Source organism: Ictidomys tridecemlineatus, chromosome Y (genome assembly GCF_052094955.1).
Source record: "Ictidomys tridecemlineatus isolate mIctTri1 chromosome Y, mIctTri1.hap1, whole genome shotgun sequence".
NCBI lineage: Eukaryota > Metazoa > Chordata > Mammalia > Rodentia > Sciuridae > Ictidomys > Ictidomys tridecemlineatus.
In genome coordinates this window covers 19,531,594-19,555,629 of record NC_135494.1, presented here as the reverse complement: position 1 = coordinate 19,555,629, position 24,036 = coordinate 19,531,594, and the positions used below count along the sequence as shown (strand labels likewise).

Genomic DNA, 24,036 nt, shown 5'->3' with positions numbered 1-24,036 from the left:
GGGAAACATGAGTAAAGTGTTTCCTTGAGTTTTGTGAGCAAACAAATCAAACCCGAGGACATGGTTGTGGGAACTCCTGATTTATACCTGTCGGAGGTATAAGTGACAACCTACCACTTGAAACTGGCAATTTGAAGGGGGCGGGGTGTGGTCAGAATCTTGTGATTCTGAGCTCTCAACTTGTAGTATCTGACACTATTTTCAGATAGAATTGGAGGACATTCAACTGCTGGTGTTCACTGCAGAACTGGTTGGTGTGTGGGGCTTCTCCCACATCTGATGTCTGAAGTACTGAGCGTCTGCATAAGAGGTGGTTGGTACTGAAAACCAGAGTGGGAAAGTGTTTTCCCACACTGTGTAACACATTGCTGCAAACTTTGCTACTTAAAACAATACACCCTTATTCTCTCACACTTTCCATGGGCCAGGAGTCTTTAGCTAGGTCCTCTGTTAAAAGTTTCACAAGGCTGCAACTAAGGTGCCAGGCTGTGTTTTCATCTGGAGGCCCCAGTGAGGAAAATGTGCTTCCAAGCTCATTCAGGTTGCAGACAGCTGGTTTATTTGTGATTGTAGGATAAAGGATCTAGCTGTTAGCTTGGAGCACCCCGCCATTCCCAGGGGTCACTCACAGTTCTTTGATGTCAACTCTTTCAACACTTCCACCCTCTTCATCAAGCTGTAAGGAAAGTCTTCAATGTAACATAAAGCAATCATAGGTGACACCGTATCACCTTTGCTTTATTCTATTAGTTATAAGCAAGTCTCTGGATCTGCACACTTAAGTGCCTGAACACCAGGAAGTGGGACACGCAGGATCACAGACCCGTATCATTAGATGTGTGTGTGCCCCTCATCTCAACAATTCTGTCTCCTGTTAGCTCTGGCATAGCGTGGCTAGTGTGACAAAAGAACTTCATTTTCTTTTTAAATTTTTTTTTTTTGGTTGTTGACAGACCTTTATTTTATTTATTTTTTATGCAGTGCTTAGAATCAAACCCTGTGCCTCACACACGCTGGGCAAGAGCGCTTCCACTGGGCCCCAGCCCCAGCCCCAGCCCTAAGAACTTCATTTTCAATTTAAAGAAATCTAATGATCAATTTAATTTAAAAACCCATAGTAAACTCAGTTTCAGGAAAAAAAAATTGTGTAAGTAAATGAGACTTCTTTTTCAACTGTAAATTTTATAAAATTAGATACAGATCACATATCTCCACTGAAAACTCAGTGTTTAAAAAGTATGATTGATGTTAATTGTAAAGATATACATCAAGTTTCAAAGACAATACAAAAACCAGAAATCTCTTAAATAATTTCCAAACTGATGTTGAAATGATAAGATATATTATTAAAAACAATTTTATCTGCTTGTACTTATTTTGAAAGAAACGAGTTACCAGAGGATTTTAAGTTGCACACGTGGTTCAAATTCTATTGCTGAGCAAAAATAAAGAGGTGCTGAGCTTACACTTGGCAAGACACCAATGTCAGCTAATAGTGCAAAAAAACATCTGATTAATGATAGATGGGACACTGTGGAGGGCTCAGAGGGGTGCAGAGGGGCTCTCCAAGCTGGAAAGGTCTCTGGAGAAGGCCGACCTGTTGATGACACACCCAGCAGGACGCCCCGCCCAAGCTGCTGCTCCACCGGCTCTTCGCCTGGTGCCCGCTGTGAACGCGACTTTGCTTGACCCTCGCTCAGCGCCTTAGGCCGCGGTGCACGCCTGCGGCCGCGATGGCGGACGTTTTGGAAAGGACGCTGCAGGTGTCGATGCTGGTGGCTTTCGCCTCCGGAGTGCTCCTCGGCTGGCAGGCGAACCGGCTAAGGAGGCGCAACCTGGACTGGAGGAAGCAGAGGCTGCAGGACAAGCTGACGACGACGCAGAAGAAGCTGGACCTGGCCTGAAGCAGCAGGTACGGTGGGGCCGGGCGCACCGCGGGGTGGGCGAGGGGGCGCGGGGCGCCGCGGGGCTTTCCTCCCAGGGACACCACTCCCTGGGAGCCGGCGTCCGACTCAAATGCTCCGCACCCGCGACCTCCCCGCGCCAAACCCCGCTCCAGCCCTCGCTAAACCCCGCGCGAAACCCCGCTCCAGCCCGCGCTGCGCCCAGTCGGGCCAGCCACGGAACCTCCCGACCGTCCACGACAGACCGAGTCCCCCGCCCTGACGGCCCCCAGCCGCAGGGTCTGCAGCCCAGGGCTGCGCTGGAGCTGCCCTACCCACGTCCGCTCCGCGCTTTCCGGGGTCCCTGTCCCTGGAGCCACCGCTCTTGGGGCCCAAGCCTCAGGAAGAGTCCTACTGTGTCAGGACTGCAGGACCTGGAGGGCGAGCAGGGACGTTAACTAGAGGACACACAAGTGATGTCAGCATGAAAGTTAACTTAAAAGATAAACCAGTGGCAAAGGAGATGAACTCTCCCAAAGACTGTGAAAATGGCCACTCTCAGTCTTGGAGGAGGCGTGGCTGGCCTGGCACCTAGACTCGCTGCTCCAGGGTGTCAGGTTCAGCTTTCTGGAAAGCGCTGTGATGGAGGTGTAGCCCATGTGCATGCGCCCAGGCTGGGTAGTGGAATTCCAGAAACCTGCCCTATGTAATAATGAAACATTGGGACAGAGATTGATAGATAGTAAAAGTACTGGTCTCATTGTTGCTTAATAGAAAAAATGATACACTTTAATGAGAAGGAATAGGGGAATGAATAACTTTTGATGGAATATAATAATACTATTACTAAACTTTTGTTAAATGTTAATGTGTTAGGGAAAATATTTGTGATCAAATGGCAAGTTAACAAAACCAAAACGGAATAAAAGGTATCTTAATGACGTTTTTCTATATATAGTACATGAAAAAGATATAAAAGAAAACATGCTGAAATGGTAATTCTGTGGTGGAATGCTGGGAGTAGTGTTTTTTCTCATTTTTAAGTACACCGAATGCCTATGCCTTTTTTTTTTTCCAGTACTGAGATTGAACCCAGGTGTGCCCTATCACTGAGCCACATCCCAGCTCTTTTATTATTTATTTGTTTTTGTGGCACTGGGGATAAGTCTGGGGCCTTGTGCATGCTAGGCATGTAAGTGCTCCACCAGTGAGCCACATCCCTAGCCCTTTTCATTTTTTATTGTGACACAGAGTCTGGCTAAATTGTTGAGGCTGGCCTTGAACTTGTGATCCTCCTGCCTTAGCCTCCATAGTAGCTGGGATTATAGGTGTGTGCCATTTCATCCCAGGTCTATTACCTTGTGAGAAAAAAAAAGTAAATAGCAATTAATAGGTTCATTTTTTTTAGATTCTTTATCAGTTTGCTAATTTTATTTTGTAAAAAGGATCTATTGCCAAGATTTTTACTCTAAATAAAATTATTTTATATCAGTTAAAAATAAGCCAGGCATGGTGATGCAGGCCTGTAATCCCAGCAGCTCTGGAGGCTGAGGCAGGAGGATGGTGACTTCAAAGCCAGCCTCAGCAAAAATGAGGTGCTATACAACTCAGTGAGACTGTCTCTAAATAAAATACAAAATAGGGCCGGGGTCATGTGCCCCTGAGTTCAATCCCTGGTACCTAAAAAGAATTTAAAAAAATAAATTTTAAAATGTACCAAAGAATTTGGCACATAAATATTTAAATGACTTTGTATTGGAATCACAGTGGTACAGCAAAAGCAAAATTGTCTCCTGGTAGAAATGAAAAATAAAACTTGATGGAGTATTGACTTACTTACTGGTAACTTACTGTGGTTCTGCACTTAATTTTAAATTTAGTAGGACATTAAGAGAACCAGGAAATTTTTCAAAAGTAAACTATAAAAGCAGTTAGTAAAGCAAAAATAAAAGATGATTACAAAATTATTCAACTTGGGGACAAATTGATTCAGGAACCACTTGATACCTTGAATATCTGGAAAGGACGTTTTAATAGTATTAGCTCATTCTTTCTTGTATCCATAAAAGAGACCTGAAAAGAAAGTGGACGGGGCTGGGGATGTGGCTCAAGCACTAATGTGCTCACCTGGCATGTGCTGGGGGCACTGGGTTCGATCCTCAGCACCACATAAAAATAAAATAAAGATGTTGTGTCCACCGAAAAGTAAAAAATAAATATTAAATTTTTTTCTCTCTCTCACTCAAAAAAAAAAAAAAAGAAAGAAAGTGGAATAAATTTCCAGCATGGTATCCATGGGACAAGGAATCACCTTTCTATTTGGGTCACTGAGTGTATGAATTTTGTAAATAACTCAGGTGGATGCCAAATAATAAGGACAGAGAAGAAGCTAGTGGAATTTACTTTTTTATCTACTTTATCTTTTGCATATAATCTGCAGAAAAGAAACCAAAGAAAGATGTGCCTTTTTGGAGGGGTACATTGACAAAGATGCAAGTAGTCTTTAGTAACACAGGAAGTCAGGACAAAGTCATGTAACATTCGATGCAATGAATACTATTTGGTAATAAGGAATAAACTTATGATACAACAGTGTGGAAGCATAACATTACATGGTTCATGTAGACAAGAGTTCATACTGTACAAGTTCATTTATGTAAAAGTTCAAGAGCAGGCAAAATTTAGGGTGGACAAAAATCAACACAAGTTTGTCTCAGGAGGAATGGGATGGAATTTACTAGAAAGGACATTGGAGTTTTTCTATGAGGTTTCAGTTATAAACACACATGTTTGTCAAAATGCAGCAGATATACCTTTTAGGTTTGTGCATGTCTTTGTATGTTTTACATCAAATATTCAGCTCTCTTAGTGGTACCTATAGCACATTATTTAGGGGGCAGTGTATTGGTGACTGCGGTTGACTTCAAAATGCATAAAAATAAAGTGGGTTGATGGATAGATAGACTAAATAAGTAGGGTAAAATGTGAACAGTAGAATCGAGGTAGTGGCATATAGGTATTTGCTATAAAATTCTTTCGACTTTATTGTATGCCTAAAAGTGTTTATTTCATAAGGGGAGAAAAGTAAATAGACATAACTGAAATGTAAGAATCATAACTTAATATGATGTTTTAAACTGTCTCCGTTTGCCGTAGGTTGATAGTCTGCTTTCTGAGAGCTGATTGAAAGAAGCTCTAGAACCTAATAAAAGTCGAGATATTTACCAAAGGTAAAGAAGTCGAGATATTTACCAAAGGTAAAGTATGCTCAATTATTGGGTTTTCTCGGGACTAAGCTTATATCTCAATGAGTTGGATTTAAGGCACAGAAGTTGTTTGAGACTTTCTTGCCCTCTTTCCCTTCCTTTCTTGCTTTTTCTTTTTATTTGTCTATGTTTCACCCGAAAGACAAAATAATAATGATAGATAATATTGAGGTAACAGTGAATAAGATTTTCTAAAATGTACTTTTAAATATTTCCTATCATTATCTAAATCTACCTGGTCTTAATTTGAAATGATAAGATCAAATAAAGAATAGTACATATTAAAAAGAAGTACCCTTCATTTATTTTATACCCTGTATGTGCCGGGCATTATAGTCTGTATTCCTCAAACTTTTTCTTAAATTTTTTCAATAATACCATAAGGTACTTATTAACATAAATAAGAAAATCAAGGTTCACAGCAGTTAGTTAATGCATCTAGCATTACTTGGCTTTAAGACACTAAAGTTGGGAGCCTATGAAAATGTTTTAAGGTGGCTAAGAAATGCAGAATTCCTGAAGCAAGGGAGAGCACTTGAGAACCTCAGAGGTGCAGGGTTTAGTCCATTACAACCAAATGGAAGGATTGCAGGGTGATGTCATGAAGGTCTAGAAGGAACTAGCTACACCTAGTGGTTGTGGGCTTGTTGGTATTGTGCAGCAACTAAAATCTGCTCAGAATGCACTGTGGTGGCTCATGCAGAATTACCTTAGGCCCTTGGCTCATGTAGCCCAGAAATGATCAGAAGTCTTGCTAGAAGCAGTTAGTCTTTGCTTGGGATAATGACCTTTAATTTTCTTGAAAAGATACTGTGTTCTCTATATGAGTAAGTAGTTTCTGGTTTTAATCCCTGGGAAATTTTAACATTAAATAGACATAACGAACTAAACTGAACTAGACTGTTAACACTTTTGCATTAAGTTCAGAACATCATTAAGTAAATCTGCAAATTTGGGGGTATTTAAAGACTCTATAGCATTCAGAAGAACATGAGAAGGGGCACCAGGAGATAAATAGTAAATACTTAAGTAATAAGACCATGGGGAAGAAAAGAAAAGAGCATGAGATTCTTTCTATTAACTTAAATTATTTATTAGAAGTATTTGGAAAAGTTTTACTTAAGCCAGCAATTCAAAGTGCCTAAAGGCAAAGTAAAATATAAATAATTTTTAAAATGTCAAATGGAATTTAATTTACCATTATTGGCAGGATTGATTGTTTAAGGAATTATTTCAAATTAAGTTAATTAATAATAGTGAAGAAAATAATAAAGGTAATTGTGCTTGCTTTGCTAGATTTAAAAACAAAATAATATATACAGACTATATTTGAAGCCCTGGGGAAAGCTAAGTTTTGAATTTTCTTTTAAAAAATATTAAGCGTTGGGGCTGGGGATGTGGCTCAAGCGGTAGCATGCTCGCCTGGCATGACTGGTGCGCTGGGTTGGATCCTCAACACCACATAAAAATAAAATAAAGATGTTGTGTCCACCAAAAACTAAAAAATAAATATTAAAAATTCATTTTCTCTCTCTCTCTCTCTCTCTCTCTCTCTCTCTCTCTCTCAAAATAAAAAATATTAAGTGTTTATGGGGAGAAGAGATTGAACCCAGGCCCCTTTGCCACATGGTTACATCCCTCGTCCTTTTTATTTTTTTCTTCTGTGACAAGGACTTGTTAAGTTGCCCTGGCTGGCCTCAGACTTTCAATCCTCCTCCTCAGCCTCTAGAGTTGCTGGGATTGTAGATGTGTGACACTCCGCCTGGCAATAATACGTATTTTTAAGCCATAGTTAGCTTGTGAATAAAATGATCTCTTCACAGTCCCTTAAAAATTCACACTGATGTTAGCAAGTCTGAAAATGTCATTTTGCCCTTATGTTTTATTAATAGTTAGCTGGTTATAGAATTTAAAATAATTGCTACTAAAACTTTTAAAGGCATTGTTGAGTTTTCTTTGCATGCAGTGATGCTGGTAAGTCCAATTATCGTTCCTTAATAATTAGCCTGTTGACTTTTCAGCCTTGGTGTTTTGAAATTTTAGCAGAATATATTTTGGCATTGTTTTTATCTGTTTAGCACCGAGTGGATAGTTTCACTTTGAAAACTCATATATTTCTCATGAGCTCTGGGAAATTTTATTTTACTAAAGATCACTTCTTTTCTTCCATTTATTTATTTTTTCTGAAACATCTTTGAGTCGGGTATTGAATATCTTGGATAGATTGTCTAGGTTTCTAAACCTCTCATGAATACTTTTGTTGCTTGTCTTTTTCTTATGCCTGGGAGTTTCTCTTGACTTTTTTTTTTCCCCTCCTAAATGGAATTGTAATTGAGGATTGGGTAACAAATACTGACAGTATTTTGTGTAGCAGCCACAATTAAGTCCATCAGACATTTCAAATAAAACACTAACAAAAATTTTTATAACTTCTATGAATGTTTTATTTTACTGATCATGTTGTTCATTTACTAGTGTTTTTTCTTGTTTTCAGTCTTTTTTTTTATACTATCATATTCTTGCTTTCAGATTTTCTCCTTCCATGCTTAGGTTTGTTTTGAAGTTTTCTTCTGTTCTTTGAATTGTCTTTGCTTCCTTGTTGCTCGGATTCCTATTTATTTATTTATTAATTTTACATTTTATCCTTATTTGCTGGTTTTCTTTATTTAATCTGGTGGCCCTTTACTATTCATTTTTATTTGAGAATGTGAGCCTGGGTTGGTTATTCTAGAGCCCTTTCTCGGGTTCTTCCACTGTGGCATATCTTGGTGTCTTTCCTGTTAGCACCATATGCTGAATGCAAATCAAGTTCTTTGCAGGTGGACAGGGCTCATCATGGGGTCAGGAACCAGCCTTTAGTCTGAGGAGCCTTCAGTGCAGGAATAGGTGTGCTGGAAAGTTCTTTTGTAATTATGATTCTCCCCAAATCATTTATTATTATTATTATTATTATTATTATTATTATTATTATTATTTTAAAAAGAATCTTCTGGTTCAGTGGGAAAACAGAAGGTGAGATAAGAGAAGAGAGCTAACAGGCTGAGGATTTCTGTAAATAAACTTTAAAAGTTACTACCTTTATTACAAAAGAGCCTTAACTAAATGTAAACTTAATGAGAATCTTTGCTCTTTCCCCGAGTAATACAAAGACCCCTGATGGCTTTAAGATTGATTTCCCTAAACGTGCACCCATGTGCATCCTAGACAGACCTTCATGATCCTGGAGTGTTCTGCCGGGTGTCCCTTGTGCCTGTGTGACACTTGATAAGAGTGTCACTTGATAAAAGAACATGCTTCTGTTTTTTCCATGAAGCAGAAATTTGTTGCCCTCTCTTGCTGGCCCATGATCCTTTCCCATTCTTTGCTGTTTGGGGTTATTACCTTCGAAAACACTTTAGTCATTTTTTGTTCGGTTTCAGGAGGCAGCGAAGATGGGTGTGTGCTTAGTTTTTATCCTGAACCAGGAATCTTAAGTATCTGGGCTGTTTGAGGATTTGATAATTTTATAGATATGAAGGAGATAATTGTAATTATTTTCTTGGATTGTGTATTATAAAAAAATCATTTTGCACTCTGGCTCTCAAGTGAGATTTCTGAGTTCTTTCATTCAACAGGACATCTGTCAAAATAAGCAGCTTTACTAAGTCTCATCTGACAAAACTCTGCTGCTGGATTCTCCCGGGTGGGTCAGTGGCTCCTGATGTCCCAAGACCAGCGGTTGGTGACATTCTGTCTATTCTGCCAGCCTCAGCTTGTTGATGATGTCTGTCCTCAGAATTGCAAAGTCCTTAGGGGGCAGTATTTAAGAGCAGGAAGGGGAGGGGGTTTCTTAATGCCTTGCTGTAGAGGCTGGGGGCAATGGGCATCCTGAGCATGCTCTTTTATGTTCTGTTGGCCAGCCCAGGTGTCCCCCCACCACCTGCAGTGGAGGCTGAGAACAGAGGTGCCAACAGAGGGCAGGTCACAGGATAGAGGAAGCCAGAGGAGGGTTTGGGGCAGTCACCTGGCAGGGTCAACCAGTTTCATGTTGCCATTTCTCTTTTTCTGCCCATTTCACAAAGGACTTTTGACTCCTACCCCTTTTCCCTTTTATGTTACTTTATGTCATTTCACTCACATCTGTAAGAGAAAAACAGCTCCAATAATACAGAAGTCACTTTTCAGAGAGTGAGAGAAAAGCCAGGGCTCCGAATAGTAAAAAAAGATTTGATGTTTGAAAACTCCTCTGGGTGCCACAGCACACACCTGTGATCTCAGTGGCTTAGGAGGCTGAGGCAGGAGGATCATGAGTTCAGAGGCAGCCTGAGCAACTTAGTGAGTCTCCAAGCAACTCAGGGACACCCTGTCTCTAAATAAAATGCAGAAAAGGGCTGGGGATGTGGCTCTGTGGTTCAGTGCTCCTGGATTCAATCCTTAATATCAAGAAAAAGAAGGAAAACTCCCCTGTCATCAGTTGTACCCCATTTTTGGTCATTTTTTGTATCTCTTCTCTGGGTGTCTGAGACTTAAACTGAGATATATGAGCTGTCTCTGTATCCCAAAGCATTGCACCTGTCCCGAGAGCCCATTCAAAAGGGGTGTGTAGTGGCAGTGGCAGTGGCAGGAAGAGGCAGCCACGGCCACTAGTCCGAGTGGGCACTCGGAGTCCGGGTGCCCACCTGCCCTCCCTGCTGACCTCCCAGGGACCCACTGTGGTTCTTTTTAGAACCTTATTTTCTCTGCCTGGAGTCGGGCTTGTTGGGAGACTTATACAGCTGTGGTGGGGGTCAGTTGTGTCTCATGTTCAGTTCCTTGGCCTTGGCAACTGTAGAGCTGGGGAGGTGTCTTAGAACCCAGAGCCCCTCCTCATTTTAGACTCAGGAGACTGAGGCCTCAGGTCCCTGACATTTCTGAGCCTGGTTTTCCTGCCCAGGGCCTTGGAGCGCCCCTTGGATCATCTAAAGCAATGGGTACAAAGGTTTTTGCATGTGGATTTTTAAACATTATTCTTAACAGTAGCCAATGGCCTTGCCTGCTTAGTGATTGAATGCTTTTTTTAAATAGCTTTCTAATTGTGACAACAGAAAAATCATTATATTTTCTTTCTTTTTTAAAATTTAGATGTATCCAGTTAAAACAGGCAATAGATGAGAATAAACATGTTCTTCAAAAGCTAAGAAAAGTAAGTATTATGTGAATCATATTAGAAAAAAAACTTTATATATATATATATATATATTTTCACTAAGAAGAATGAATTGGAGTCGGTAAGTTCCTGGGTTTGCATTAGAAATAAAGCCCAACCCAGAGGTGCTAAGTGGGGGCATGGTCTCCCAGGTGTGCTTCAGAGCAGAAGAGAACCTCCAGCCCTGCTGAGCTCTTCAGCATTAAGGACCCAGAAACCCAGACACTGCCTTTCAAATGTGTGCATTGTATAACTTAGATGAGGGGCAGTTTGGAGCCCTTTTGATTTTAATCCCACTGTGGGTACAGTCTAGCCCTGGGTGAGTGGAAGGAAGTCTGGTCTCTGTGGTGGCTCTCACAGCAATGACTACCAGATTGGAGGAGCCAGCTTTACCCTTGGCCATCCCTTCAGGACTTTTTTTTTTTTTTTGTATGGGCCTGAGTTTCATCTATGTGTCTAGGGCTAGAGGCTCATGGAGCAAGTGGAAGTCACCTGAAAGTGTCCCCTGCCTGTGTCTGAATCCTTATTACTGCATCTGAGTGTCTCTTCTGCATTTCTGCAGTGACACAGAACTTTTCAACGCAGGAGGCAGGCTCGCCCCGAGTTTGAAAACCTAGTTAACCCATTTCACAGATGGGAAAACAGCCTTCAAAGGTGAAGAAACAATGTCTCTGTCAGTAAGCGGCAGAACCTGGGACCAGCCCTCTCCTTTCTGACTCTGGAGCCAATATCCTGTCAGACCCTGTCCCCTACTTGACTCTAGAGTGTCTGCAGTGCTCAGCAAGAAACAAAACGAAAACAAAACCATGTGGTTTTGTGTTTTCATTTGGCTTGCATTCCAACTCAATTACTTAACTAAGTTTCTTGTAACTCTGATGTATTTCCCTAAGGTAAGTATGATCTCACACTAGTCTTTATTTTGTCCTACAGCACTTACTGTGGTTTTTATTATTATTTTTTTAAAATGAATGTAATTAGGAAACTAAAATTTATTTTTTTTTACACACCAAAAACTTTTATTATTTTATTATTCAGAGACAATGGCATGGTTGGAATATTTGGGCAAAAGCTTCAAAGTGGTTCCTTGCTCATTGCTGGGTATGGGACAATTCTCTTCCTTTTGATGTCTTCAATCTAATGTATGAAATATGATATGTCAAGAGCTTTGTAATGTTGTGAAAAACCAATAAAGAAATAAATTTAAAAAAAAAGAATATGAAGCAAGACTAAAATTCATTTTTCAATGAAATATTCTCTCCTAGGCGGATGAGTCTGCACCTGTCGGGAACTATAATCAGAGAAAGGAGGAGGAGCAGAATTTTCTGGACATGCTCACTCAACAGCTGCAGGCGCTTGCTGTGACCACAAGCAGAGAACATAGAACTGAGTATGCCATCTTCTTGCCTTCATTCCTTTCTTTCAGATATTATGTTGCTATCATTTTTACATTTGATTCTGAAATAAATATATGCTATAACAGCATAGATATGAAGAAATGACCACAATGGTCTGAATAATGAGCAGTTATTGTACATGATAGGACACGTCAAATCCCAAGAGAGATGTAAAGATGTGCACGTCCTAGTCTTTGCCCTCAATTTACTCAAGATGTAGTTGGGAAAGCAAAACAGAGGTGCGAGAAGCTACGCAAACAAGTGTTAAATAACTAGGATGACGCCCTGAGTGTCAGTGATGATGGGTAAGGAAAATGGCTTCAAGTGTCTACTGACAGGGTCCCCTTTCTTATAAATGTTTTTTAAAAATTTGAAGTAAACACATAATTGTTTTTCTGCTGCAGAGAATGTTAATAATCTCTCTTACAAATTACAAAAGACTTGTAGGTATAAACAAACCCAATTTGTAGGGAGCAACAAAATATCAATTATTTAGACCCTTCAAATGCTGTTCCCCAGCTTTTTACACTGTGGGAAAAATGCTAAGAATATTGACTCGAAGATTCTAGAATTTTCACTGAATTCTAGCATTAAGAATGTCAGAATAGCTGATATTTTACTTAACTTTTCCACCACAAACAACTATAAAATCTGTGCAAATAAAAACTCACTGCAGGCAGACATCGTTCTAAACACTTTACGGATTGTCACTCACCTGATCCTCATGACAACCTTAGGAGTCAGATTCTGTTGTTATCTCAACTTTATTTATGAGAAAGGGAGAGCTTACAAGAAGGTCACCCACAGAAGAGAGAGAGCCAGAATCAAAACCCCCACTTGTGTTTCAAGCACTGTGTGAGAACGCTCAAGCAGCGTGTCCTGAATGGGGGACCCAGGCCGTGGGTGGGGTGCTCTTATAGCACAGGCCTCGCTCATATCGACCGGCTCCTTGTCCACCCTCAGTCCTTCAGGTCACGTGTGCTCAGCACGGTTGTGGGAACCATTAGTTGTACTTTCCTTTCATTGCTTTTTTTTTTGGCCAGCTCCAAAAATGGAACAGTTCTTCAAGGTACAGAGGTTCTGCTCCAACTGGGTTTGTATTCGCATGTTTTTTCAAGAGATCTCCTCATACAAATGCTTTTTGTAGAACTGATGTGCTTACTGACAAAGAGGAAGATCAGGATGATGACAAAATGGAAGAAAGTGGTGGAGAGGAAGAAGAATCAGAAGAGGAAGAGGAAGAGGAACAAGAAAATGAATCTCCTAAACAAACAAGTAGAAAATACATTGCTCTTGGAGATTTTACTGCTCAGCAAGTTGGGGACCTTACATTTAAGGTAAGTAGAGAAGACGGGGACCTAATGTAAGGAGAATGTTTCTAAAGGCTCAGTCTGTTTAAATAAGGAATTATGATTTACAAGCAGCAGTTATGTGAGAGTCTATTATTAAAGTTACCTGTTCTAAAGGTTTTTTAAAGTGGCTTTAGTGTTGATAAATCTTAACAAGGGGTAAAATTTTATAATTAGTTTCTGAATGTCATATGTACCAAGTTATTCAGGTGGGTTAGGGAGTGTTCTAGCTGAGGTGGAGGGAGCACTATCACACTTCTTCCTCTTGGCTTAGACTTGAAGGGGCGCACATCCATTCTAGGCCTGTGCATAGATAAGTGGCAGGTGGGATAGAAAAATGAAGTTGTGGGGTCTTGTTTATTTATGCAGAGCAGGGATCAGACCTGGCCTAGCCGGGTAGGTGATCTACCCCTGAGCTACAGCCTCAGCCATGCAGGTGTGGTTTGTAAAGGAGTTGAGACAGTTTTCTGCTAGTGAAATGATTGAAAGAAATTTTTATTGAATATATAAATCTTGGTCTTTTGTTTAACTTCAAAGTGTGATACTCATTAATGGTAAATTATGCAAGAATATTGTACAACTAATATCCTTATTGTTTTTTGTTTGGTTTGGTACCAGGGATTGAACTTGGGAGTGCTTTACCACTGAGCTATGTCCCCACCTCTTTTTTATTTTTACTTTGAGACAGGGCCCCTTGCTAAGTTGCTTAGAACCTCGCCAAGTTGCTGAGGCTGGCCCCAAACTTGCAGTCCTCCTGCCTCAGACTCCCAAGTCACTGAAATTACAGGCATGTGCTACTGCACTCAGCTAATACATTTTAATTCATAGGTTCTTTTTTTTTTAACTTTTCCTGGAAAAATGCCACCAATACTAAATAATAATGTATATCCTAAGAAAGTCTTTGCTCTTACATGTCTTCAGTAGTGGGAATTACAGTTTTTCAAGGATGGATTATATTTCGTACATGAACAAGTATTGTTTTCAATGGACAAGTATTGTTGAAAACATGGATTAGGTAGGTAGGAACATTGGGTAAACTATTTTTGTTTCAAAATAGGGCTTAACTTAATAGAATCATTTTTCTTCAGGGATTTATATGATACTCCTGGAAGAAATTTTCCAAAGAGAGACTTACAAATTCAAAAATATTTTCTGCAATAATCAAATTGCTAGAATAAGTACGGGTCCTCATAAATGCTTGTGGAAATGGTCCCCATTTGCATGTAGAATTTGAATGTGTGTTGAGTAACCCAAAGGAATGATTCATTTATAGTCACAAAGGTATTGGGGTATGGCAGTAGGGAAGCATTTGATAAAAGTTAGGATAAATATTGAATTAAGCAAATATTTCCTTTTTTCAGTGTATATTTTAAAGCATTAGTAATGAAATGCTACTCATGACTAGTGAGCTTTATTTTTAAATTTGTATTTTGTTTTGCATTAAGAAAGGAGAAATTCTTCTTGTAGTTGAGAAGAAGCCTGATGGTTGGTGGATAGCTAAGGACAGCAAAGGAAACGAAGGTCTGATTCCCAGAACCTACCTGGAGGTGAGTCTTTGTTGTTTATGCTTTCTCCTTCAGATAGATCTCATTTTCAGTTAAACATTAAGCTATATTCTTAGATCAGTTGACTAGAGAATGACTTGAAATTTAAATTTGGTTTTACAAAGAGACAGGGCGTGGGGAGGACATTGTGTATTGAGGTCCTGGGGGCCTGTGAAGAGCTCGGGTGAAAGTGAGCCCGGGACCATTCTCAGCAGGAGGTGGCTCTGTGAGCTGGTGGTGTTTATAACAACTAAGAGGCATTTATTATCATAAAACATGGCCACTGTCCACTTGGTGTTTACTTCCACAAATGCATGAGCCCCTTACCAAGATATCAGCATACTGTCCATGCCTGCTTGGTCCTGAGTCACAGCACATGCTGCGTGGTGCAGACACCTGTCTGGATGAGCTCTGTCGGATGGAAATAAGAAAACCCACACACGGGATTCCAAGTCTTCCAGTGACTACACTGAGTTCCTGACGGGGGGGGGGGTTATTCTCTGACACCACGGGTGTCATGTTCCATATCAGCTTCTTAGCACCAGCCAGTGTCCAGCAACTCAGTTGGATTCTGGCCTTAACTCCTGGATTTAGCACAAGTGTCACACAGTAAGGGCAAAGTCCCACTAGACTGTCCTCTGTTCAGATGCTATTCACAAGTCCCAGCAGCCACTTGTACTTCTGACTGATTGGCTAAAAAGTCAGAAGTCTCCTCTCCTTCTGCAGGGGTCTGATGATTCCCTAGGGTGACTCACAGAACTTGGGAGAACACTTTCCAGTCTGTCCTCTGTATCTGAGGATACAGAGCAAAAATATCTTAAAACAGTTGCATCTATATTGAACATGTACAATTCTTTTTCTTGTCATTATTTTCTAAACTATACAATATAATAATAATTTATTTGGCATTTACATTGTGTTAGAAATCATAGGTATTTTGTATATGATTTAAGGTATGTGGGACGATGTGTACAGGTCATATGCAAAAACTGTATCATTTTATATAAGTGACTAGAGCATCCTTAGGTTTAGTATCCATGGGGATTCCTCGGACCAATCCCCTGAGGATACTGCTGGACAACTATACTTGGATGTACCAGTTTATTATAAAGGATGCAACTCAGGAACACCAGTGAAGAAGACGCACGGGGCAAGATGTTGAGGTGGGGCATGCAGGACCTAAGCGTGCTGTTCCCCAAAGCCTTTGTGTATTCACCCACCTGGAAGATACCCAAGCCCCAGCCTCCCGGGGGTTTCTATGGAAGTTTGTTTATTCTCATTAACTAAATCACTGACCATTGGTGATGAATTTAATCTCTAGCTCCTTCATCCTCCCTAAAGTTTGGAAGGAAGAGCTGAAGGTTCCAACCTCTAATCTCTTCCTGAAGCTGTCTAGGGGTTCTCTAGAGGCACCTCACTAGCCTGCACACTAGAATGGTTGAACTTCTTAGGAATAAGAAAACTTCTTATGGATAAGAATTCAGGAGATTCCAAGAGTTTTAGGAATTCTTTGTCAGCACAAGACACAAATATATATTTTCATTACACTCATTAAGAAGTAAACAAATAGGGGGAATTATTTTTAATATTTTATATTGTCTAGTATATCAAAAATATCATTTCAAAACATGATCTATATTTGGACATTGAGTTACTTGTTTTATATTAGGTTCAAAATCCAGTGTGTGTTTACGTGGACAGCACATCTCAACCTGTGCTAATGTGAAGAGCTCAGTAGCCACGGGTGGCGAAGGGCTATGCACCACGCAGGACATGTCTAGGTCGTCTTTTGGAAGGCAGCAAGCATTCCAGCTCATGGTGACATTTATTCAGGGTGTTTGCAACCTATAATCACCATCAATTATGCCACAAAGAACCTAAAATTAGCTTCTATGAATTACCAAAAAATCTCCCCAAAGCAGCTCACCTGAGGTAGCTGCGTCTTCTCCCACACATGGAAGGAGTGTGGAGATGGCTTTCTGGTGCTGGTTCAGGCCCCACCTGGAACTCCATAGCTCCAAGTGAGGCAGTTCTTCCTGGGTTACCTCTTTAGTTAAGTCAGTGGCCAAATCCTTTAATGATTCTGAGCAGCAAAAGGAAAAAGAGGAAAGAATCAAGAAATATTAGCTGCTATCTAAAGAGGTAAAAAGTTTTCTGGAAGTTAGAAAACTTCAGCCACGTCTCAACGAACATCATATTTAGTCCCAAGGCCACACCTAGCTGCAAGGGAGGCTGGCTGGCCAGATGGAGTCTCAGCAGGCCCGATGAGTCAGCGGTTCTTCTAGAGAGGAAGAGGTGGAGGGTGGCCACCTGCAGCCTGTTTGGATCAGTCTGAATGTACCTCTTTGTAGACTCTTGGTTGTTGCTCTTGGGTGAAATCCTACATGCTTGTCAGTGCTTCAAAGGGTTTACACCTTTATATCTTGATTTATTTTGCCAATTTTGTCTTGGCAAAATTATGGCCTCCTATGTCAAGAGGCCTTATTTCCCCATGCATCTGCCGAGGCTGGCCAGTACCAGCCCTTTGCCAATGTGGTCAACAAAACAGCCTCATAGTTTTTATTTGTACTTGTGATACTCCGAATGAGGCTGAGCATCCTTTCATATGATTTACGACCATTTGCATTTCTTCTTTGTGGATAACCAATTCAGTTTCTTTGACCATTTTTCAAATGAATTTTTTAAAAAAATTTTTTTCTTGATTTATAAGAGCTTTTTATGAAATTAACCCTTAGAACTTGGTGTTAATGGTTTCTTTATTGACTTTCAGCTTTGTGTATTTTTTATTAGTGAAATCTGCTAGCATTTCCAATTATGATTTTTTAAATTTTGGTATCGTAACTGCAAAGGGCTATACCCCACCTTTATTTTCTCCTATCAAAGGTAATTCTTTTAATTTTTTTCATTTGAGTAAATTCTACCTGGGATTTATTTTGGTGAATTTGCTGTTTACTTTAGTCTTTGTCATTGTTTCACATAGTAAAGTTATCAGTCATGGGTTGAAATTTTTTCCCTGTCACATATAAATTCCCCTCTGTGCCTGAAAGTTTCTGAAAGTCGTAGCATTTTTATTGGTTGATTTTTGTGTTAGTTGGAAAGCACTTCCTGTTTCAACACTTTTCCAGCCCTGTGACAAAGAAGAGGAGCAGGCGACAAGTGAAGAGGGCAGTGAGGAGGACACGGGGGGGACGGAGGGTGAATCCGAAGCTAATCAGAGGTACAGAGCGCGGGAGAGCGAGAGCTTCTGCCGACTTTTTATTTATTTTTACTATTAAAATAATGCAAGATTTTCTTGAAATGGAGTCAACTTATACCTAGAGAGCTTTTCATATTATTGTTGACCTAAAGGTCATGGCTACTTTAGTTTTGCAATTATTTTTAGTGCATTTAGTTCTAGCTTGGCCTCGTCTAGAGATTGTTTGGTCTTCAGAATCTACTGAGTGTTTGTACTTGTTCTCTGATTTGTGTGGTGAGGGGCAGAGGCTGTGCCTGCACTTACCTGCTCTTTCATTTCCCCAGAACTGATACTCGCCACAGTGCTGTTCAAAAAGCTATCTCAGAGGTTGGTATCTGCTGTCTTATTAATAATACTTTATATTTGATGTCTTATAATATTTTTGGCAATTAAGATATTTGGGATGTCTTAAGTGTTCTATAACCTTTAGTTCTGGTTGAGTTCAGATTCAAACCAGGATGGAGACTCTTTTAGACTGCCTAGATCTACCCAGGCTCAGGTGTGGAAGGTGCAGGGCAGAAGGCTTCTCTTTCTGCCTTAGCAAGCCTGAGCTGCAACCAGCATTTCTCATTAGGGCTTCTGTACAAAAAGAGTAGATCATCTCATTCATGGTGTGATTTCAGAGCTCGGAATCTTTCTCATTGATCCTATCCAGATTATTTATCATTTTGGCAAAGGCTGGCATTAGATTTTAGTTATGATTTGAAAAGTCTGAAAAACTCAGAAAGGTAAGACACTATCTGTAATCCTGTCATTTAAAAAAAATGACACGACAAAATGAAAATTCTCCACCCCGTGAGTAATCACCATGAATGGTTCAGTTAGCATCTTCCTGACCTTCTACTGCTCTTCTAACTCCCAAGGAGATTCTAGTGGTATCATCTGCTGAAAGGCAGTGCAGTTGGGGTGGGGGTGGAGCAGGAGCATTACAGTCAGAATGTACTTGAAGCAGTGATCTAGAAACACAAAGCTCTGCGCCCAGCATTATGTGGGCCCCAAGTCCTTGTGAGAGTGCAGATCCAGTGATGGCCACGTCCTCTCAGGAATTGGGTCACGTTGCAGCACTTTCCCGACATGTGCACGTGGTATTTTCCCGTTGGGTTGGGCTTGCTGTGGTGCCGAAGGGACACAGTGGGGAGGTGAGGAATCATGGATGGAAACGAGCAGACCACTTTTGTTTGTCCTCTCCTTGGCAGATGAACACCGTGGATGTGTTAACCAGCATGGGGGCTATCCCCGCAGGCTTCAGGCCTTCCACACTCTCCCAGCTGCTGGAGGAAGGTACGGTGGCGCTCGGCCTCTGCAGCCATGCTTGGAGGCTAATTTTTCTCTGGTAGCTAAAACAAGTTGAGGAAGATGCCGAGTCTCACTTCTCTTTGGAGCACGTCCTTTCCTTGTCCCTCTTGTGACCATAAGCAAGGACTCCAGTTCTATGAGAGGACCATCTGTTTACCTGTGTTGTGGGCTCCAGCCCTTCCCTATTCTCTTTAATTGCCAGCCCTTTCCTGCTCTCTAGCCTGCCTTTCCTGCCTTCCCCTGCCACCACTGTGAGCAGCGCACCACAGTGCCACCGTCCCATCCCGTCCCAGCATCGTGCCACCAGCCCATCCCGTCCCAGAGAGGAAGCCTCCCTTCCTCTGCTCCTCTTCACAGCAAGGGCTCTCCTGGAGCGTTCCGTGGGCTTTCTGATTCCTGTTCACCCTGGATTTCCCGCTACTTGGCAACTTTTGTCTAGAAGCTCATTTTGGAGGGGAGTCATGAGGGGCAGGCTGGCTCCTGTGTGCCTGAGCCATTAACTGTGGGTGGAAGGGCTGCTTCAAGGTTCCTTCTGCTGGGAAGGTTCTTCCTGCCCCTTCCCATCCTGTAATCTCAGGGTCCCTTCTACCTTGGCAGCGATGCCCGCTCTGGCAGCGTGGCTTCCCTCCCACCCTGTGAGCACATGCACTAGTCTCATGTGCCTACTTCTCTGTTTCCCTCACTCAGCTGTGGACAACAAGGATTCTCGGCTCCATTTCCAGCTCCTAGCACAGCCCATGGAACAGGGCAGGGACTCAAATGATTTCTTAAACAAAAAAGTGATTTTATAGTAAATGTTCTTCATGAAAAACTATGGAAGAGAAGTATAAAAATGCTTATGTATCTCCCATATCCTGCGTGGGCAAGGGAATGGCTTCCCTCCGGAGGGATGGGCTGGCTGGGAAGTAATAGTTAAAAAAAGTACCATGAGATGACCTCAGAACACAGGGAAGCAGTTTCAGAGGAGGGGCATCAAAGGGCAAAGCTGACTAGATGGGTCTAGCTCCTAACAAAGAATGGAGCCTGCGCTTGCTATATTTATATTGGAACACATCAAAGACTTTTGGTAGAAAATTCTTCACTTAAGCAGGATAGAGGTGGGGACAGGTAGGCTGCTTCATTCCTGACAGATCATACCCATCTCCGGTGCTGCACAGGACCTTTTGGCAGAGTGGAGGGGGAGTTCACTTGCATTGGGTGGTCTTGATAGCAGAAGTGCCACTATAAGTTCCCAAATACGAGACCTACCCCCTAGCTGGCTTAAGTGTTGAAAAGGTCCTCGTGCATTTTGTGGATGGATTCCTGCACTTTTGTGGTAAGAAGTAAAACTAGGTTCTGGGGCCAGGCTCAATGTAGAGCGCTTGCCTAGCACATGTGAGGCACTGGGTCCATCCTCAGCACCACAGAAGAGTAAATAAATAAAATGAAGGTATTTTGTGCCTCTACAACTAAAAACATATATGTGAAGAAAGAAGCAGGGCTGGGACTGGGGCTTGGGCTTAAATGGCAGAGCACTTGCCTAGCATGTGTGAGGTACCAGGTTCGATCCTCAGCCCCACATATAAATAAATAAAAATAAAGTTACATCAACAACTAAAAAAATTTAAAAAAGAAGCAAAACTAATGGTTATGTATTTTTTCTAAAATACATAAAAAATGTTACAGATTTCTGCATTTTATAGAAATATTTGAATAAATCATCTTCACTGTGAAGCATGTTGTTGGTCTAAACTCTTTAAGATCTTCCTTAAAACTATCTTAAAGTAGTCTTTTATCAGTTTTTATCTTAAAATTTTGAGCATGATTCTATCTTGGTTCATCTGTCTTGGAAAGCAAGTTGCTAGTAAGCCCCTTGGCATTTTGGAAATATCTGTTTCCTAAATTTGTAGCATAATGTCTTAGACTTTTGGTTTTGAATTTCATTCTTCTTTTCATAAGAAAATAAAGGAAAGCTGTTTTTTCAGGGAATCAGTTTCGAGCAAGTTACTTTCTGCAACCTGAGCTCACGGCATCACAGCTAGCCTTCAGAGATCTGATGTGGGACGCGAAGACAGGCACTGTGAGTACAGCGACAGCAGAGAAGCTGCAGCCTGGCTGCCGTTGTCCTGGGGCCAGCACATGAGTGACATGTGGCTTTAAAGCAGTGGTGTTCACATAGCCAAGGCAGCACCTAGACTTGGTCCCCTGACTCTGGTTTCTCTTAGCGGTTGTGCCCTTCTCCCATGGCCACAAAGGATGTAATACTGAGTCTCTCTGTTCATCATGCTTTACCTCAGTGTCTTCATCTGGGAACAGGGATGACAGTCCTCCTAACATTGAGCGGTTGTGAGAATTTATGAAGGCTTTGGCAGTGCCTGGCAGAGTATGAGAACGCAGTCAGTGTTGGCCAGCACTTTGCTTTGGATAGGTGCCCCACGGCCCATGGGTCAAGGCTTGCTGCCAGCCTGGGGGCTATTGGGAGGCGGTAGGACCTGGAGCTGGGGCCTAGTGAGGGGAAGTTACATGGATGAGCCACACCCATGAAGGGATTGTGGGACCCCAGCCCCTGCCTCTCTCCCATCTGCTTCCTGGCTGCTGCGAGGTGACACATCACGCCACCATGTGCTCCCCGCTCTGATTCCCTGCCTTGCCACTGGCCCCAAAACAGTGGAGCCAAGCGACCATGGACTGAGACCTCTGAGACCAAGAACTAAGCAGACTTTGCTCTCTGCAAGCTGCTCATCTCAGATCTCTTGCAGTGGGAAGCTGCCAGCTCCGTCAGGAAGAGTGGAAGTGACATGATCTTAGTTGAGTGGGAATGAAAAAGCCGGCAGAACCTCATGATCACACTTTTTGGGTACCACCAAGAAAAAAAGATTCCTGCTATGCCAGTATTTGAAGTAGAATATGCTCTTGATCTTTAATTCTACTTTATATCTGCCTGTAACAGATATCAACTGCATTAGAGTATGTCACTCTCTTCCCATTTACCTTGAATTTACCTCTCAGTGGTGGCCGGGGTGGTAGGAAGGGGGGTGCAGAACTTGGTGCCCCTAATCCTCTCACCCTGAGAATCAACTGGCGCCTTAGTAGGAGGTGCTGTATTGCGAGTGGGCAGAGGGGCTGCTTGGTGCACCAGTGCTTGAGCAGATCACAGTTAATGCCGTGAACTTGTACCCGGGAACTGAAAACCCAGCTCTCATTACTTAAATAAAAAGGTGACAGATTATTGATATTATCTTATCTTTTGCAACAATATAAATTATTTAAATGAAAAGGCTTGTGATCATAAAGCAGAATGTAAAGTTTAGCTGATTGAAGCTGTTCTTTAAAAATAAAAATACAGAATGCCAGTTTATGTATTCACAATCTGACCTTTATCTGTGAAATAGATTTGAACAGTCAGACCAAACATGACATTCTATGTCAAAGCATCTAAGAGCCAAAGAGGAGGTAGCTGGGTGACATTAATGCCAGGTATCTTGGTTGTCATGCTAGGGTAACTGTCTTCAATTCCACACATCGTATGGGAATGGACCTGGAGACTAGAATACAGTGATTCGAGGGTCAGGTCATATATTTTACCTGCTAGTACTAGTAGTATTTCATTGAAGTTTTTAAGTAGTTAAGAAAAAAATGTAAATATTTCAAATATATTTACCTGAAATAACTGGGTTTGATTTTTGAACAGACTATTGAAACTCTGTGTATGTATATCCATGTAAAAGTTTTCCTTTTTGTATTCTATGTATATCTTCTTAAGCTGTATTTTACAAATGATGCTTTGGAAATGGATTTGTACCACTATTAATAGGTTTTTATGTTTTTCTTTCAGATTAAGTCAAGGCCAAGTCGTGTTTCCTTGATCCTCACCCTGTGGAGCTGTAAGATGATTCCTCTCCCAGGAACAAGCATCCAGGTGCTCAGCAGACATGTTCGCCTCTGTCTGTTTGATGGCAGTAAGGTAAGCTCACTGAGTTGAACCATCTCACACAGGATGATGGAGAAGCCCTTGTGTGGTACCACACATTAAATGTGGAGTGCACTGTGTGTGTGAGTGTGTGGTACCGCAGTGGGTTAACCCTGGCTCTTCAGTGTGTGATGTTGGTACACACACAGTTAACCCATCTGGGCCTTAGATTTCTTCACTTATGAGAGGGACTGGTACCTGTCTTCTAGTGTTGTGTACAGTTCAGGTCTAAGTATAGAGCATTGCATTTTTGAAAATGCAATGTATATCCAGCTCCCCAGGCAAGATATGGAGCATCGCCATCTCTGGAATCCTTTTCTGCTCAGCTCTTCCCTGATTCCTAAAAGACTATTTTTTACCTAATACTAAATGATAGTCTGAATGACTTCTAAAAAAATAATGTATCTTTCATGAGATGTAGCTTAAGTGGTGCTTAGGTAGAAATCCGTAGCTTTAATTGCATATACTAGAAAGAGGGAAGGTTTAAAATCAGTGATCTAAGCTGGGAACTTAAGAGACTAGAAATTGAAGAGTGAGTTAAACCTAAGAATGTAGAAAAGAGAAAATAACAAAGAGTAGAAATTAATGAAATAGAAAACAGGTGGACAGAAGAGAAAATCAATGGAGAGGAAGGTTTATTCTTTGAAGAGATTAATAAAATTGAAAGATGCCCAGAAAGACTGACCAAGATACTTAAAAAGAGTGAAAGAAAGCTGGGCGAGGTGGCACATGCACACCTGTAATCCCAGCAGCTCTGGAGGCTGAGATAGGAGAATCGCAAGTTCAAAGCCAGCCTCAGCAACAGTGAGGTGCTAAACAACACAGTGAGACCCTGTCTCTAAATTAAAAAAAAAAAAAAAATAGGGCTGGGGATGTAGCTCAGTGGTTGAGTTCAATCCCTGGTACAAAAAAAAAAAAAGAAAGAAAAAGAAAACAAATTATCAATATCTCCTATT

General features: G+C 41.3%; 2 protein-coding genes across 6 annotated transcripts; both read left to right on the top strand.

Moving 5' to 3' along the window:
* The first annotated feature begins 1,661 nt into the window (after positions 1–1,661).
* LOC144372088 (mitoregulin-like) lies at positions 1,662–5,112 on the top strand. The gene is made up of 2 exons (XM_078035511.1): positions 1,662–1,912; positions 5,040–5,112. The coding sequence occupies exon 1, from the start codon at positions 1,734–1,736 to the stop codon at positions 1,902–1,904; it is 171 nt and encodes a 56-aa protein (XP_077891637.1). The 5' UTR covers positions 1,662–1,733; the 3' UTR covers positions 1,905–1,912; positions 5,040–5,112.
* On the top strand, positions 5,113–23,968 carry LOC144372086 (nephrocystin-1-like). Of its 5 annotated transcripts, none has more exons than XM_078035505.1 (10): positions 5,113–5,140; positions 10,250–10,310; positions 11,576–11,700; positions 12,855–13,044; positions 14,502–14,603; positions 17,726–17,817; positions 18,120–18,162; positions 19,032–19,116; positions 21,096–21,190; positions 22,946–23,968. In XM_078035505.1, exons 3-10 carry the CDS (start codon positions 11,642–11,644, stop codon positions 23,090–23,092), a joined length of 813 nt encoding a protein of 270 aa, XP_077891631.1. In that variant the 5' UTR covers positions 5,113–5,140; positions 10,250–10,310; positions 11,576–11,641; the 3' UTR covers positions 23,093–23,968. The 5 variants fall into 5 exon arrangements, with proteins under 5 accessions (XP_077891631.1, XP_077891628.1, XP_077891626.1 ...); XM_078035502.1 differs by lacking the exons at positions 5,113–5,140; positions 14,502–14,603 and adding exons at positions 8,221–8,866; positions 12,751–12,776 and having other exon boundaries at positions 17,692–17,817; XM_078035500.1 differs by lacking the exon at positions 5,113–5,140 and adding an exon at positions 8,703–8,866.
* The last annotated feature ends 68 nt before the right edge of the window (positions 23,969–24,036 follow it).

Coding starts and splice junctions, on each gene's coding strand:
- LOC144372088 (XM_078035511.1), top strand. CDS start 1,734: ATGGCGGACGTTTTGGAAAGGACGCTGCAGGTGTCGATGCTGGTGGCT.
- LOC144372086 (XM_078035500.1), top strand. Junction 14,604..17,725: donor TTCCCAGAACCTACCTGGAG/GTGAGTCTTTGT, acceptor ACACTTTTCCAG/CCCTGTGACAAAGAAGAGGA. Junction 21,191..22,945: donor GGGACGCGAAGACAGGCACT/GTGAGTACAGCG, acceptor TTTTTCTTTCAG/ATTAAGTCAAGGCCAAGTCG.